The 14,287-nt window shown below is 41.1% G+C and overlaps 4 protein-coding genes across 6 annotated transcripts; all 4 read right to left on the bottom strand.

Moving 5' to 3' along the window:
* Positions 1-5,907: 5,907 nt before the first annotated feature.
* On the bottom strand, positions 5,908-13,762 carry LOC112762653 (pentatricopeptide repeat-containing protein At1g71210, mitochondrial). Of its 3 annotated transcripts, none has more exons than XM_029294392.2 (4): positions 10,140-13,762; positions 6,711-9,618; positions 6,388-6,581; positions 5,908-6,295 (listed from the first exon to the last, which is right to left on the bottom strand). In XM_029294392.2, the coding sequence occupies exon 1, from the start codon at positions 13,572-13,574 to the stop codon at positions 10,965-10,967; it is 2,610 nt and encodes an 869-aa protein (XP_029150225.1). In that variant the 5' UTR covers positions 13,575-13,762; the 3' UTR covers positions 5,908-6,295; positions 6,388-6,581; positions 6,711-9,618; positions 10,140-10,964. The 3 variants fall into 3 exon arrangements, with proteins under 3 accessions (XP_029150225.1, XP_029150226.1, XP_025664302.1); XM_029294393.2 differs by having other exon boundaries at positions 6,711-10,691; positions 10,924-13,761; XM_025808517.3 differs by having other exon boundaries at positions 6,711-13,762.
* On the bottom strand, positions 6,292-7,858 carry LOC140180456 (putative disease resistance protein At3g14460). The gene is made up of 3 exons (XM_072221627.1): positions 6,788-7,858; positions 6,388-6,581; positions 6,292-6,295 (listed from the first exon to the last, which is right to left on the bottom strand). Exons 1-3 carry the CDS (start codon positions 7,856-7,858, stop codon positions 6,292-6,294), a joined length of 1,269 nt encoding a protein of 422 aa, XP_072077728.1.
* LOC112762652 (putative disease resistance protein At3g14460) lies at positions 7,881-9,113 on the bottom strand. Its single transcript, XM_025808516.1, has one exon. It carries the CDS (start codon positions 9,111-9,113, stop codon positions 7,881-7,883), a length of 1,233 nt encoding a protein of 410 aa, XP_025664301.1.
* Positions 9,889-10,440, bottom strand: LOC140180457 (putative disease resistance RPP13-like protein 1). Its single transcript, XM_072221628.1, has one exon. It carries the CDS (start codon positions 10,438-10,440, stop codon positions 9,889-9,891), a length of 552 nt encoding a protein of 183 aa, XP_072077729.1.
* Positions 13,763-14,287: the final 525 nt, after the last annotated feature.

A 14,287-nucleotide genomic window follows, 5' to 3' on the forward strand; every position in this document is an offset into this window, starting at 1 on the left:
ACATACGGGGTCGACGCGGTGATACCAGTCGAAATCGGCGAACCAAGCCCCCGACTACTACTCGCGGGCATGAGCGAAGCGGTCGAGAAAGACCTGATCGAGGAAACAAGGGAGATGGCTCACCTAACAGAAACGGCGCTGAAACAAAGAATAGCCCTGCGTTACAACGCAAAAGTCCTCAAACGAGACTTCGAAGAAAGGGACCTCGTCCTGCGACGCAACGACATCGGCGTCCCGACCCCAGGGGAAGGCAAGCTGGCGGTAAATTGGGAAGGTCCCTACAGGGTAAGGGAGGTACTTGGCAAAGACGCTTACAAACTCGAAAAACTTGACGGCAAGGAAGTACCCAGAACATGGAACGCAGGTAACCTAAAGAGGTTCTACTCCTGACCCACCGGCTCACCGACCAGGGAGTCTAGCCAAATAGTTAATATTTGCCCTGTTCACATGATTAATTCATCTTGTTTACTTACTTTGTCAAATACTTGCCCAACTGACGAGTAATTTTCACTTGTTCAAATTTTTTACTTGTTAAAACTTTCTTACTTCATATCTGTTTCTCATTACCAAAACCTAAAACGGCACCCCGGGATTGATCACCCCGGGAGCCAGACGGCTCATAGGCCTCAACCAATTCGACGACTACGCGACCGAATCGGTCCAAACTGCTGCCAAATGCGAAAACGGCGAGACGGGCACAAGAAATAAGCCCGCCCAGAATAAACGGTAACACGATAACGGAAACACGACAAAATAATGAAACAAGCAAAAATCATAGCAATCAAACGACGATAACTTATAAAGCGTCAAAATACGGAACGGACAAGTAAATTGTTCAAGGCAAACAAAACGACAAAGTATCAACAGGTTGTTCAGCAAATGTATTACAAAATATCCTAAGTTACGAGACTTCATTTCCTCGGCATATCAACAATTTTCCCGTCCTGGATAGTCTTGAAAACACCAATTGACGACGTCTCGAAATCAGGAGCAGCAATCTTCAGCTGAGCCTTCAGGGCATCTTCGGTCATCAAGATGGCATTCTTCCCTTGCTCCTTGGCCACCTTAAGCTTCTTCTTAAGCTCAACGGCCTCTGCCTTAGCGGCCTTCGCCTCCGAGACGGCCTGCTCCCGCTCCTTTTCCAAGGCGACAACCCGACCCTGAGCGGCGTTTAGTTGACCTTCCAATGTCATCTCACGCTCAAGAAGCCGGGCCACGGTCTCATCGGACGCCTTCAACCTCTCCGCAACAAACGACGACTTCTCCTCAGCAGCATTAAGCTTTCCCCCCATCTCGGACAGCTGACCCTGGAGGAGTTCAACTTGAGCCTTAAAGTCATTGTTCGCCTTAACAGAAGACTCAAGCTTCCTCCGAAGCGCCTCCATACCGGATAACTCAAACTCGGCCTTCCGAGCTATCACGGCCCCACGAAGCAAGGTGCGATACATCCACCTCGCCTGCCCGGACAGCTCGGTTGCATGAAAATGCTCTTCTGTCCTGGGTATCAGTTGGGAGTCAATGAACTTGGAAGCATCAAAATTCCTCTCCATTACGGTAAGGGCCCCTTCCGGGCTGGAAGACATCTTTCGCTTCTTGGGAGTGTGGATAAGCTCCACGTCACTATCCGGATGAGGGGTGAGAGTCACGTGCCCGTCAGCGCCCCCTTCCTCATGGACAGGAGAAGCCTGACCCCTGCGGCCTGTTTTTCCGACGTTTCGGTTTCCCGGACAGGAGAAGCCTGACCCTCTTTCTCCCCTGAAGGACCCTCCGACTTGCCGACGTCCTTCTCTTCGACATTCTCGTCATCACTTACCTCAAAAAAGGTCTTCATCAGATTCTCAAGACCGGTCACGGTGGCAGACATTTCCACTGCAACAAACAACAAGCACGACTAGTCGTTAGATCGGAAAGAGAAAAAACAATGACAAACATAGGCAAACAAGGAAAACAACTGACAAACATAGGCAAACAAGGAGAACAACTCACGAATATAGCTCCTGGCGGCCTCCCGTTCACCCATAAGAAGATGGGGGTTCACGGGGTTCTTTTCAAAGATAGCAAGAAGGACGTTCGCTATCTGCTTATCTACAGCCGACAACCTTTTGTACGACACTTTAACAAAAGGATTCGACCCCGCGCCAAAGCTCCAGTAAGTCTGGATGAGACGCTCCCCCTCTAACGACAACCAGAAGGGGTGACGACCTTTGACGGGACGAACCTTGAAATACTTATCCTTAAAACCATGGTAGGAGTCCTCAAAAAGGCTAAAAATCTTCCTACCCTGGGCAGCACGAAAAGAAAGAAACCCTTTTCTCGCCTTCCCCTGTTTGGAAGGGTTGGTAAGGTTGAAATAAAAGAGAAAAACGTCCACCGACGCGGTAGCTCCAAGTACTCGCAGACCATCTCGAAGCAGCGGATCGAAGCCCAGCTGTTCGGATGAAGTTGGGACGGGGGGACGGATATCCGGTTCAGCAGCGCCATTTGAAACTCGGAGAACGGTATCCGAACGCCAACTTGCGTGAACATGGACTTATAAAACCAGATCCAATCGGGGACGCGGGGGGAATGAAAATTGAGCTCATAAATACGCTCATGAGGAAGCGGAACAATGGCCTCGTAGTTGGCCTCCTCGTCAGTACCCCCACACAAGTAGCCGGCTTGCCGGAACTCCGTCAATTCCTCCAAGTCCATCTGGTTGGGTGAACTCCTTATATCGTCAGTCACCCAAGCATACGGGTTGTAAGCCGCAGCAGATCCGGAAGACCGGGAGACAACGCGAGGCATACCTACAGCGGGGTACCACTCCGTTAGTCTATGAGGTCGGGAGCCCGAAAAAACTCAGAAACTACACCTTTTCAACTCAATCATGACCAGATACGGCTAAAAACTACGCCTACCTCACAAACCACCCAAAAAAGCCTATCCTGGAATGGTACCCCTTCCCTAACTCACCTACCCCAGCACTGAAAAACCTCTCAACAAAAATAAACCAGCCATGCAACAAACGCAAACAGCAAATCACACAACAACAGAACATAACACAGATACCAGAAGAAAAAAACCAGAAGATTACCTGGAACGATGAAGGAAATCTGGACTGAAAGTTGGAGCAAGAGGGAGTTCGCACAGAAAGCTTTGGATGTTAGGGAGAAAAAGAGTTGGAAATAGTGAGAGTGGGAGGTGGATAGGGAGAAAAACTGTTTAAAAACCACCCCCAAAAGCGCGAAAGGAAGCAGGGGCAAGATAGTCTTTGCGCACGGGTTTTTTCAAATCATTATGAGCATTAAATGCCCAGCGCGGAGAACGAAACGGCAAACAGATGCTACAGCAGATCAAGAGACACGCGCGCAAGAGACGCGTCCCTCCCACGATCAGCCGACCCGACGACAATGCACGAGTGTAAACATCACGCGCCACCAATGGCCCCCACGGCCATCGCTGACGCGTCGGGGGCACTGTTACGACCTGGCCCAAACTCACGCGGGTCAACCCGACCCGAGTTCTCGCCGGCCCAGTAATGCGCCCTCCACCCGACCCGGACACAGCCGAAGGACAGCGCCCTTGAGGGTATGGGCCTGACCATTGAAGGGGCCCACTACTGACATGTATATAAGGGGGAGACTGGCTCTCCCCCCAAGGTACGTCACATTCTTACACCACCTCCTTTCCGCCTGCACATATTCTGACAAGAGCGTCGGAGTGTCTTTGCAGGTGGCACCCCCCTCTACATACGAAGTGCTCGGGACCTCGCACACCCGGGACCAGGAAACCACGACCAGACGAGCCTCTCCACCATCCCAAGCGTTGACCTCAGGGTCCTAACCCGAACCGTCCGGTACCCGACCTACCGAACAATATATATATATATATATATATATATATATATATATATATTTTTGCTGATTTGGAAATAATAGTTGATTTGGCAAAAATTGAGTGGTTGATTCTAATATTTTGCAAGTAAGCGATGTTGCCGACTTGCCATTAATAGAAAGAAAAAGATGTTTCAAAAGTAATATGGGTAAACTTATGTATCTACTTTTATATATTAAGAATAGATAGATGCAGAAAATGTTGGCTATTTCTGGTTTGAAGAAATATTAGACAAAATGGCAGAGGAAGAAGAGAAGAATAGAAAAGGCAGAAGATAACAGAAAGCAATGAAAAATGAATCTGAAGTTTGATTTAGTATTTGGAAAATTATTACAAGTCTTGAGTCTTCTACAGCATATGTATATATCAGTTAGTCTTCAGCTGCCATAGTAACTAACATAACTGAATTACTATATATCCGGAAATTCATAACTAACTTCAACCAATTCTGTTTTGACAGCAGAATCTGGTTTCACATTATCTCTATCATGCTTCCAATACATCATGCCTAGTCCATCGACCAGATCAATTTGTTCAAGAAGTTAATACTTTCAGCATTTCAAAGTTTATCGCTTTTATTGTGTGTGTGGAATAATAATAATAATAATTTGTACATATTATAGTGAGTATTCGAAAATCGAAATAACTATTTTGGTTTTTCTTAGTCTCTCTTATATTTGGTTTTTTTGTTCTTTTTAATTATTGGATAGAGTTAAACCTGATTCTTTTAATTTTTTTACTAATTCTTTAACAACTGAGTTATAGTAATTTTTATCATATCTATTATCTTAAATAAAAAGAATAAATATTTTTTTTGGTCTTTGACCATTTATTCGAATGACAAAGTGTCTTTTTACAATTCGAAAATACTTGATCGGTCTCCAACCATCTCTATATTTGGTCAATTTTCTAAAAATATTTGTTATACAGAAAGTGTACAAAATTAAGAAAATTTAGACATCTGTTAACAATTTCTTTAAAAAAAAAGTAATGTTAAAACATATGTTAAAAAAAATAACATTACGAATTGTGAATTATATTAACCATTTTCTGATGATAAATTCCATGGGATGTTGTTTTGAATGATAAACAGTTGGTTGATGCACTTGTAAGTGTGTGATTTACATCCTTAGGAAAGAAATCTAAATATGTAATTCTTCATGATACTCAGTGCTGCCTTCACATGTCTTCCAATTTTTTATTTCTTCTCTAATTCGATGGTTTGAGGAGGAAATTTCAACTTTTATTCATTGTCAAAGATCTTATTGTTACTATTTAACTTTTCAGTTTTCACTTATATTTAGTGGGATAAACATAGTTGTTGCTGCATTATTGACTATTTTTTCTTTTATTTTTCTAATGAAACATACAATTCTTAATCAACAATGCACAATAAAATAGAGGGAAAAAAAATAAATACGTGTATGCAAAAGAATAATGGCCAAGGGATTAGAGTGGCTAATGATCTATGAAGCACAGACACTGAGTTGTCGTGTCCGAAAAACGACACTCACCGACACTCGTCCAATACGTGTGTCTGCTGTGTCCAACCGTTTCTTAATAAAAAATAAAAAATTCTTCTCCGGACACGCCTGGACACACCTAAATAGCATCACGTGTCAGCGTGTCCAGTCTTATTCTTAACATACATTCTTAAAATAAATTTAGATATAGTATATATTATTATTTATTAAAACAAAAAATATTTTAAATACTTGATATAATTAAAAAAAGACATTAAAATAAAAAATTTAATTTATATTTTAATATTAATAAAATATCAAAATATCATCACGATTTATCTAAAAAATACTTTATATTTTATATGTATGCGTGTCCCGTGTCATGTAAGATTTTAAAAATCGCGTGTCAGCGTGTTCCGTGTCATGTCCCGTATCCGTTTAAAAATCGCGTGTCAGCGTGTTCCGTGTCATGTCCCGTATCCGTGTCAGTGTCCGTGCATCATAACTAATGATGAATTAAACCCCAATAATACGTGTATGTAAGCGTGTGCTATGTATTAACCCCAATAACTAAAGCAAAAATAAATTTATCTGCTAAACATGAGTTCATGTGTCTGAAATTTCTTATCAAATGGTTTAGAAAAAAAAAATTAAAGAGTAACATACACATGAACCGAAATTCTAAAGGTAAATTTTATTTTGCCAATAAGAAGGACTATATCAATATGATAATGATCAATATTATGATGGCAATGAGGTCTGTTCCTGATATTCCTTTGGCACTTCCTCAAGCTGGAGCTGATTGACCCTGCAGCCATGTCCAACAACACTTGATGAAGCTCATTGGGGCTCCTTTCTTAATCACTCTCATGCCTCTCTTGAATATCTTGGATTGTGTCCATGATTGTGGTTCTCCCTTGTTTGCTCAATAGTTTTCTGGAAGAAAGTTTCACTCTCACCTGTTCCCATCACATCTAAGTTATCATTTGAGTAATCAATGTTATTCGAACATTATTCCTTCTCTGGGAATTGAGGTTTCTTAAGCACTTACATGGAAGCAATGATAGTGAGAAGTCCATTGTGTGTGAAAGTTTCTATCTTGGCAGGGGCCTTGAATCTTGTCAGCAAATTTCTTGTCTTACTTCTCAGCATTCCCCCACTGCATATTGCAACGATTGAATATACTTCATGCAGCAAAAGAAAAACCATAGCTGCAGAAGTTGTGATGTTGGTTCCATGGATACGCTGTATGAGAAGTTACAAAGTGTTAACTGTGAGTAAGGAATGAATGATATAAGACATTATAATAAGAATGAAGAATAAGAATATTGTAAACAGAATGAAGATTGAAAATATATATAAAGAAACAGTTACCTGTTGAAGTTGTTGGATTACAAAATCCATCTGTTATCAACTTGAATGCCGTGGATATGGGAGATTTTGGGCCAAACCTCTGGATCCTTCTTCTCGCACCGTCTACCCAGCAAAGGAGTTCCTTTGATGATGAGTTGTTTTAGAGAGGCAGGCAGCTTTTCTCCCTCAATATTCTTCAACTTGGAGCAATGATGAATACTTAATTGTTGTAGGGAGTTGAGGTGAGCAAGTCCCTTGCACTCCAATGTCTCCACACTTTGAATGTAAAAAAGTGTGAGAGACTCGAGTGAGGCAGGCAACCAACCTTCCTTTGGGAGGCACTTCACACTCTCCTTATATTCACCGAAAATGCGAAGATGAGTAAGTCCATTTAATTGCAAATTCATGAATGCTGCACAACTGATTAGTTTGGAGTAGCTGATAGTAAGAGATTTCAGGCTACAATGTGGATCCCCATCCCCTGTAGGAGACAATTCAATCTCTGGGCATTCCAGTATTGTGAGATCCTCTAGCTGAGGTGCTGCCATCCATAGCGTCGACACTGACTTCAAACTCCAACAACCGGATATATATAAAGAACGAAGACATGAAAGAGACTGTGACACCACAATAGACTCCATGCTTTTACACTCCTTGATTTGGAGACGCACGAGATTTGGAAAGGCATCCCAAGAGAAGGATGTAGCTGAATCATAGTAATTAATTATATTCAGTGACTGCAGGGACTTGTGATGCCCATCCATTTCGAGTTCTAATTTTACACAATCTGATATTGTCAACTCTTGTAGTGATGCAGGAATACTACTCACTGGAAATGATATGTGGAAGGAACAATCTGAGATGCATAAAGATGTGAGGCAAGTCAGTTGCATATGCCGAAAGGCCTTAACCACCGGCTCCACTTGATCAATTCCATGAACTGATAGTTTACGCAGTAAAGGAGGTAGCTCCCTAGTTCTCACTTCTCCAGCACCAACTATGTTTAAAGAGGTCATCACAGGAGCTCTTGGAAGACAACAACGGAGATACTTGGAATTGTCAATGGTAAGTGATTGCAAAGATGGTAGATGATTGGGCAAATCTCCTCTCAACATGGGAGAGTCACTTAAGGTAAGCTCCGCAAGTCGAGGGAATGCATTGAACTCCATTGAATGCCACTCCACCCAGTCACTAATTGAGCAAAATGTAAGTTTCAAGAACTGGAAATGGTGTCTCCAAACAAGATCCACCCTTGTAAAACTCAGCACCCACAGTTTTCAGACTTTTAAAATCTGAAATTGTAAGGTGCTTCAAAGAAGGCAATTGTCCAAATGAAGGAAGCACAGAACATTTCTTGCAATGTTGCAGGGTTAGTGTGGTGATGTTGTGGTAGGAAGAATTTCCCAACCAATCTGGAAATGTTGTGCCTCTGTAACCACTGATCTCTACTTCTTTCAAATTACTGTGAGGTTGTAACTTGTCAAGTATATCTCTTTCAATTTGGGAATCAGCTGCATCCTTCTTTTTGACACCAAAAGCAAAAACTCCATCCCTACTTTTATTTGATGACCAAATCAACTTCAAAGAGTCAATGCCATCCTTATCGAACATTCTTGCCTCCCAAGCTTCACTGCTGTCGACCACGTTCTCCAATTTGTCAATGGAAATTGATTTGCGCAGATTCGCAAGTGCTCCCAATTCTTTGATCTTGTTCTCTTCATGCTTCCCAACAACAAAGTCGCTTAAAAACTGCAAACTTTTCAATTTGCTCATGCCTTTCGGCATCTCGCGCAAACAAGTTGCTCTAATATCAAGATGCCTTAAATTTACAAGATTTTGCATGCCATCCGGAAGCATTTTCAATTTTTCACATCCAATCAGCTTCAAGGTCTGCAAATTGTAAAGATTACCCAAAGACTCGGGCAATGTCACAATGTAGGTTCCAGAGAGATCCAAGTAACGCAGATGAATCAACTCACCTATTGAATCAGGAAGTGATTCAAGAGGAAAGCATTTGAATGACAAAGCTCTAAGGCGCTTCAATTTTGACAACAAGATACAAGGTGTGTTTTCCATGTCAAATGGGATATTTGGTGACAAATTGATTTCAAGAAATGTCCTTGTATGTTCTACTCTATCACAAACTCCTAGAAGTTTTGAGATTGGATAATTGCCTGTAGCATTATGTGATAAATGACGAGCTTTAATATCAATCTCAACAGCATTTTCATGCTCTTCTGCTCTAAAACAGAATTCTCCAGCATAGATCATTGCCAAATCATGTACAAGATCATGCATCACAAATGTCTTGTCATTAGTACTATGAGGTTGGAAAAATGACCTCACAAATAATTCATCAAAATATTCGTCACCAACTTCTTCTAGAGTCTTTTCTCCTACTGGTTGTAAGAGACTCTCCGCCATCCATAACAAGATCAATTCATCTTTATCAAATTCACAACTCTCGGGATATATGGAACAATAAACAAAACACTTTTTTAGACACGAAGGAAGATAATAATAACTAACTCTTAAGGCTGGAACAATTTTTATCTTGTCATTGGAGGATTTCCAGATCTCGTTCTTCAATATATGATTCCAAGACTTGACTTCAGAATTTCCACGCAATAAGCCTCCGAGTGCTTGAACTGCCAAGGGCAATCCATCACACTTCTTTACAATATCTTTGCCGACTTTTTCCAGAGTTGGATTCATCATAGAATCAGCAGAAAGACTTGCGTGTTTTGAAAATACTAACCAGCAATCTTCATTAGACAACAAACTCAGTTGGTAATGTAGATCGGTAGTTGCAACCACAGAAGCAACCTTTTCACTACGGTTGTCAAAAGGATTTTACTTCCGTGATTGCCGTAGCGATAAGGTTTTAGAAGATCCTCCCAAATGTCTTGTTGATCATGCCAGACATCATCTAGAACAATTAAGAATATTTTTCCTATCAACTTTTGTTTCAGATGAGTTTGAAGTGAATCAAAATCATCCTTCTTATAAGAACTACAAGTTATTTTCTCTAGTCTAGTTCTTGTAAGGCTAATAGGATTAAAATTTTCAGCAACACACACCCATAAGGCCATACTCTAGTGTCAAATTTTCCCACTACTTTGGCATCACTGTAAACCAGTTGAGCTAGAGCAGTTTTTCCTATTCCACCCATACCCCAAATTGGGATCAGAGTAAGAGGTCATTCAGAATCATCTAGCAACAATTTGATTATCTCTCTCTTCTCTTTGTCCCGACCGAATATGTCAGAACTTACAACGAGAGATGTGGATGGAATTCTCCATGATGTGTCCAACTTGGCACTCTTTTCTAGACCAAGTTTAGCTTTTCGTTCTACAAGAGACTGTAGTTTGCCAACTATTTTTTTGATGACATTGACACCACTATCATCAATGTATGAATCAACAAGACGAGACCAGGAAGAAGAGTTACCTGAATCCCCTTGAGTGGCCGCGATGGCGGCCTTAGTGGAGAGTTCATCAAGCAAGTCATCAGCAAAATAAAGAGCATCTTGGAGATCAACAAGCCACTTCTTGACTCTCTTGTCAGTGAACTGCTTCTGCTCAGCATCATCAAGAACAGGTCCAGCATCATACAGACTATTCTGCAACCTTTCAAGCAACTCCAGGACAGAGTCGAGGACAGAGTCATCTTCAAGTATTGAAGACAACTTGTCTAAAACAGCATCAACGAAAGAAGTGAGATAAGCTCCACCATCAAGTTTTGCAGCCATGATTGAATTTCAAATACAGCAGCAGATCAGATTGGATCAGAACGAAGAAAGAAAGCTGATGGAAGAGAGAAGGGTTTGCAGTTTGCAATGTAGTCTCTGGATTTTCTCAAACAGAAGCTAAGGAAAGTGTTTGCTTTTATGTGCGGTGAGTGAAGTTGACTTCATGAGCTCATGATCTTCGTTTCATTAATAATGCATGTTTTTGGGATCTGCTTCCCTGGTTTAAGATCTGATATAACTTATAACAAGATCTGTCAAACGGGGAAAGAATAAAGATACACAATTGGTTACATGCTTAGGAAAGTCTATGTAACAAACTCTTCATGAAATCATGATACTTAATGCTACCTTCTTTCTAAAGGATTGCACAGGATGTAATATTAATAAATGATACAGAAACAAAAAAAAAAAAAACTAAATCCAATGCATCCAAGATAACTTTTTTTCTTTTGATAAATATGCAATTCTAAAAAATATCCTTACTAAAATTGGGTGGACCATTTTGGATATCTAACGCATACTGATCATTGTTCCTTAAAGAGGTTTCTCTGTTGGATAATATCCTTTTCCTTTCTTGAAACCACCTCTGAGCCTCGTCTCATCCCTTGCCCTTTGAAACCATCAACCATGGTGGTATAAGTCCACCGATTGGGCTCAAAGCCCCTTCTACGCATCCTTTCAAACAACTCATAAGCCTGCTCCTTATCACTCTTACATGCTATTCTCAACAACAAATTGTAAGTGTAAACGTCAAGTGGAAAGCACTTTGCTATTAATTTCTCCAAGTCCTCAACATGGCTAACTCTACGATGATGAAATGCACCAACCACAAAGCTAAGCATTGACCAACCAGTTTCTCCCTCCTCTTTCACTCCTCTTAAACGAACACAGGCATTGTAAACTTCCGATGAAGACATAGAGTGATAAAGAAGTACGTTACCGAGAAAAGAGGTTAATTGACGTCCCATTTTCTCATACACATTAACAAGTTTCACTGCCTCATGATATCTTTTCGATGAACAAAGCACCCGTACAAGATTCTCATAGCATTCAATGCTTGGATTTAAACCGTCTCTTAACATTTGTTGTAAGAGCAGATACGCAGGTTCAGGATTCTTGCTTTTGCAGAGAGAAACAACCAAGCAATTATATAACTTTTTAGTTGCCAATCCACGGGACCAAACATTATTAAAGAAGATAAGAGCATCATAAGTCCTTCCACTTTTCAAATAAGCTTTCAACATAAGAATTAGAGAAGATGAAGTGGGCTGAATGCCATTCCTCTGCATCAACTCAAACACTTTCCAAGCCAACTCAGCCTGCTTGGCATGCCCAGCCGCATCAATGAAACAATCATAAATATAATGTTGACGATCATTATGGGACAGCATCTCAAACAAACTGAAAAACCGAGACCTTGCATTGTCCATCTGAAGTAAACAACAAACAACAACTCTACATAGAGCCGGTGTCACTTTATGACCCTTCTCCTTCATTTCAACGAGAAGACGAGCAGCAATATCTCCCCTATTCAACTCTTTAAAACCCTTTATCATATTTGCATAGGCCCTGCTAGCAGACGCACCTTTAAGTTCCCCATGTATCAAATAACTATCTTCTACTCTTCCCGCCCGGCACAGTGCCGTTATAAAGTTGTCATATGTGGAAGCATCAGGCATAATTTTCCGTTCCAAGGCAAGATGGAGCAACTCTTTCATCTCATCAATCATGCACTCTCTACACAGGACATTGGCAAGCCTAGTAAAGGTCCGTCTATCTGGAAAATAATGGTGATCGATCGAGCTCTTCAACACACTGAATGCTTCCTTGGCATTTCCGTCCCAACACAAAGTAAGTATCAAGTACTTATAAGCCATATGATTTGGGGACAACATAAACTCTGACCTGGACTTGAACAAATCAAAAGCGACATCCACCATCCCAGCCTTGCAAAAGAAGCATAGCACGGCATTCATAGTAGCCGTATTCGGTGGAATAGCATTCTCATACACATCCATCAACAAATCAGACACCTCCTTGAGCCTGTTCTCCCTCAAGAGCCTGTAAATTAACACGTTGAACATCGCCAAACCAGGAATATATCCTTCATCTTTCTTCTTCTGTCTGAAAAACTCTAAGGCCTCGTCCAACCGGCCACCCTGGACAAGGCCCCTTATCCAAACCCCATAAGCATGATCCAACTGCACCAGCCCCGAATCCCCAAACTTTCTAACTAACCTAAAAGCATGATCAAACCTATTGCTCCCACACAGAGCACTGACAAGAACACTCACCTCGGAGCCATGAAGCTCCTTGCCACCATCCACCAAGCCAAACAAAAACCCTTCAGCCTCATCCAACCTCCCCTGATTGCACAACCTCTTCATAACAAGCACATTGGTATACCGATTCTCAAAACCCCTCATCCTAATCTGCCTAATAATGACATTAAAAGCATCGAAATAATCCTTCTCAACAAGGGCATTCAAAAGCACATGGTAACCAAAGGAATCCAAGTCCAAACCATGAAACCGCATTTTACCAAACAGGTGGACTGCAATCTCAAGCTTACCCGCAATAGCATATCCAATGACGAGAGTATCCTTGAACCGCACACGGGGGTTGAAGGCAGGGCCACGGCGATGGAAGGATTGGAGGAATTCGTCGAGTACTGATGGGGCGCGAGCGAGGATTCGGAAGATGGCGGAGAAGGTGCCGCGAGTGTGGTGGAAGTTGGGCTGGCGGCCGGCCCAATGGAAGAAGCGGAGACAGGGGTAGATGTGTGCAGCGGCGGTGCCATGGTGGAGTACAGTGAGGACGAAGGACTCGTCGAGACGGGGGAGTGTTAGGGAGGAGAGAGAGGCATCGAGGGCGGCGTCGTCGTTATAGGAGGAGGAGTCCGTCGAAGAGAGAATCTGGAAGATTCGGGTGATGAGTGGGTCGCCCGTTTTGAACCAGTCCTTGATGGAGGATGCGACGTCGTTTTCGTTTATTTTTCTTAAGACGGTGTGGCAGTTATGAGAAGAAGAAGATGAAAAAGAAGAAGAAGAAAAGGAAGCAGGGTTGTTGATGTGAATGAGAAGAGAAGAGAAGAGGGATCTGCGTTTGGTTACATGTTTTAGTGGCTGTAGCATTGTTGATCTTCCTTCCTCAAACCTAAGTTCTCAACATTATATCATCCTTGATTCACTGCCTTCAGTTCGAGGACGCTGTTGATGAACGGAGAAGGTAATGGAGGATTGGGGTAGCGTGACTCTTGTTGCTTCACGTTGCAAACACTCCCAGCAGTTACAATCCTAATTTTCAAATTTCTAATTAATTGATATCAATACCTTATTTATTTTTTTCCTATATTAAAATTAGGAAGTTTCCTATATTTTTCCTAACTCTACTAGTCAAATCCCCGTGCATTTGCACGGAATCATATACTCTATTTCAATAAATAAATTAAAAAAATCTTTAATATTCACATCTAATAATGTCAAATTGAAATGCATTGTACATGTAACCTTGATAAAAAATTTTCCTTGCATAATATCAGATTGATAATAATATGAAGTTATGAACACAATTAGTATTAATATCACTTAATAAAAAACAAAATAATTACAAACATAAATTATGTTGGTTAAAGTAATTCTATTTTTTATGTTCATTACATAATTGTTATAATATCATAAATATGTAGATATTTTAAAAATTTTGTTTTTGTTAGGCTTGTCAAAATAAAATGTCCTTGTATAGGATTTTTAACCAAATAGAAAAAGTCAAGTCAATATCAATTTTGATAGAATCAAGTAACTCACAAATGAGTGTTAATTTTCATTCTTAAATGTGAGAGAACATA

The sequence above is a fragment of the Arachis hypogaea genome, chromosome 17, assembly GCF_003086295.3.
Source record: "Arachis hypogaea cultivar Tifrunner chromosome 17, arahy.Tifrunner.gnm2.J5K5, whole genome shotgun sequence".
Taxonomy (NCBI): Eukaryota; Viridiplantae; Streptophyta; class Magnoliopsida; order Fabales; family Fabaceae; genus Arachis; species Arachis hypogaea.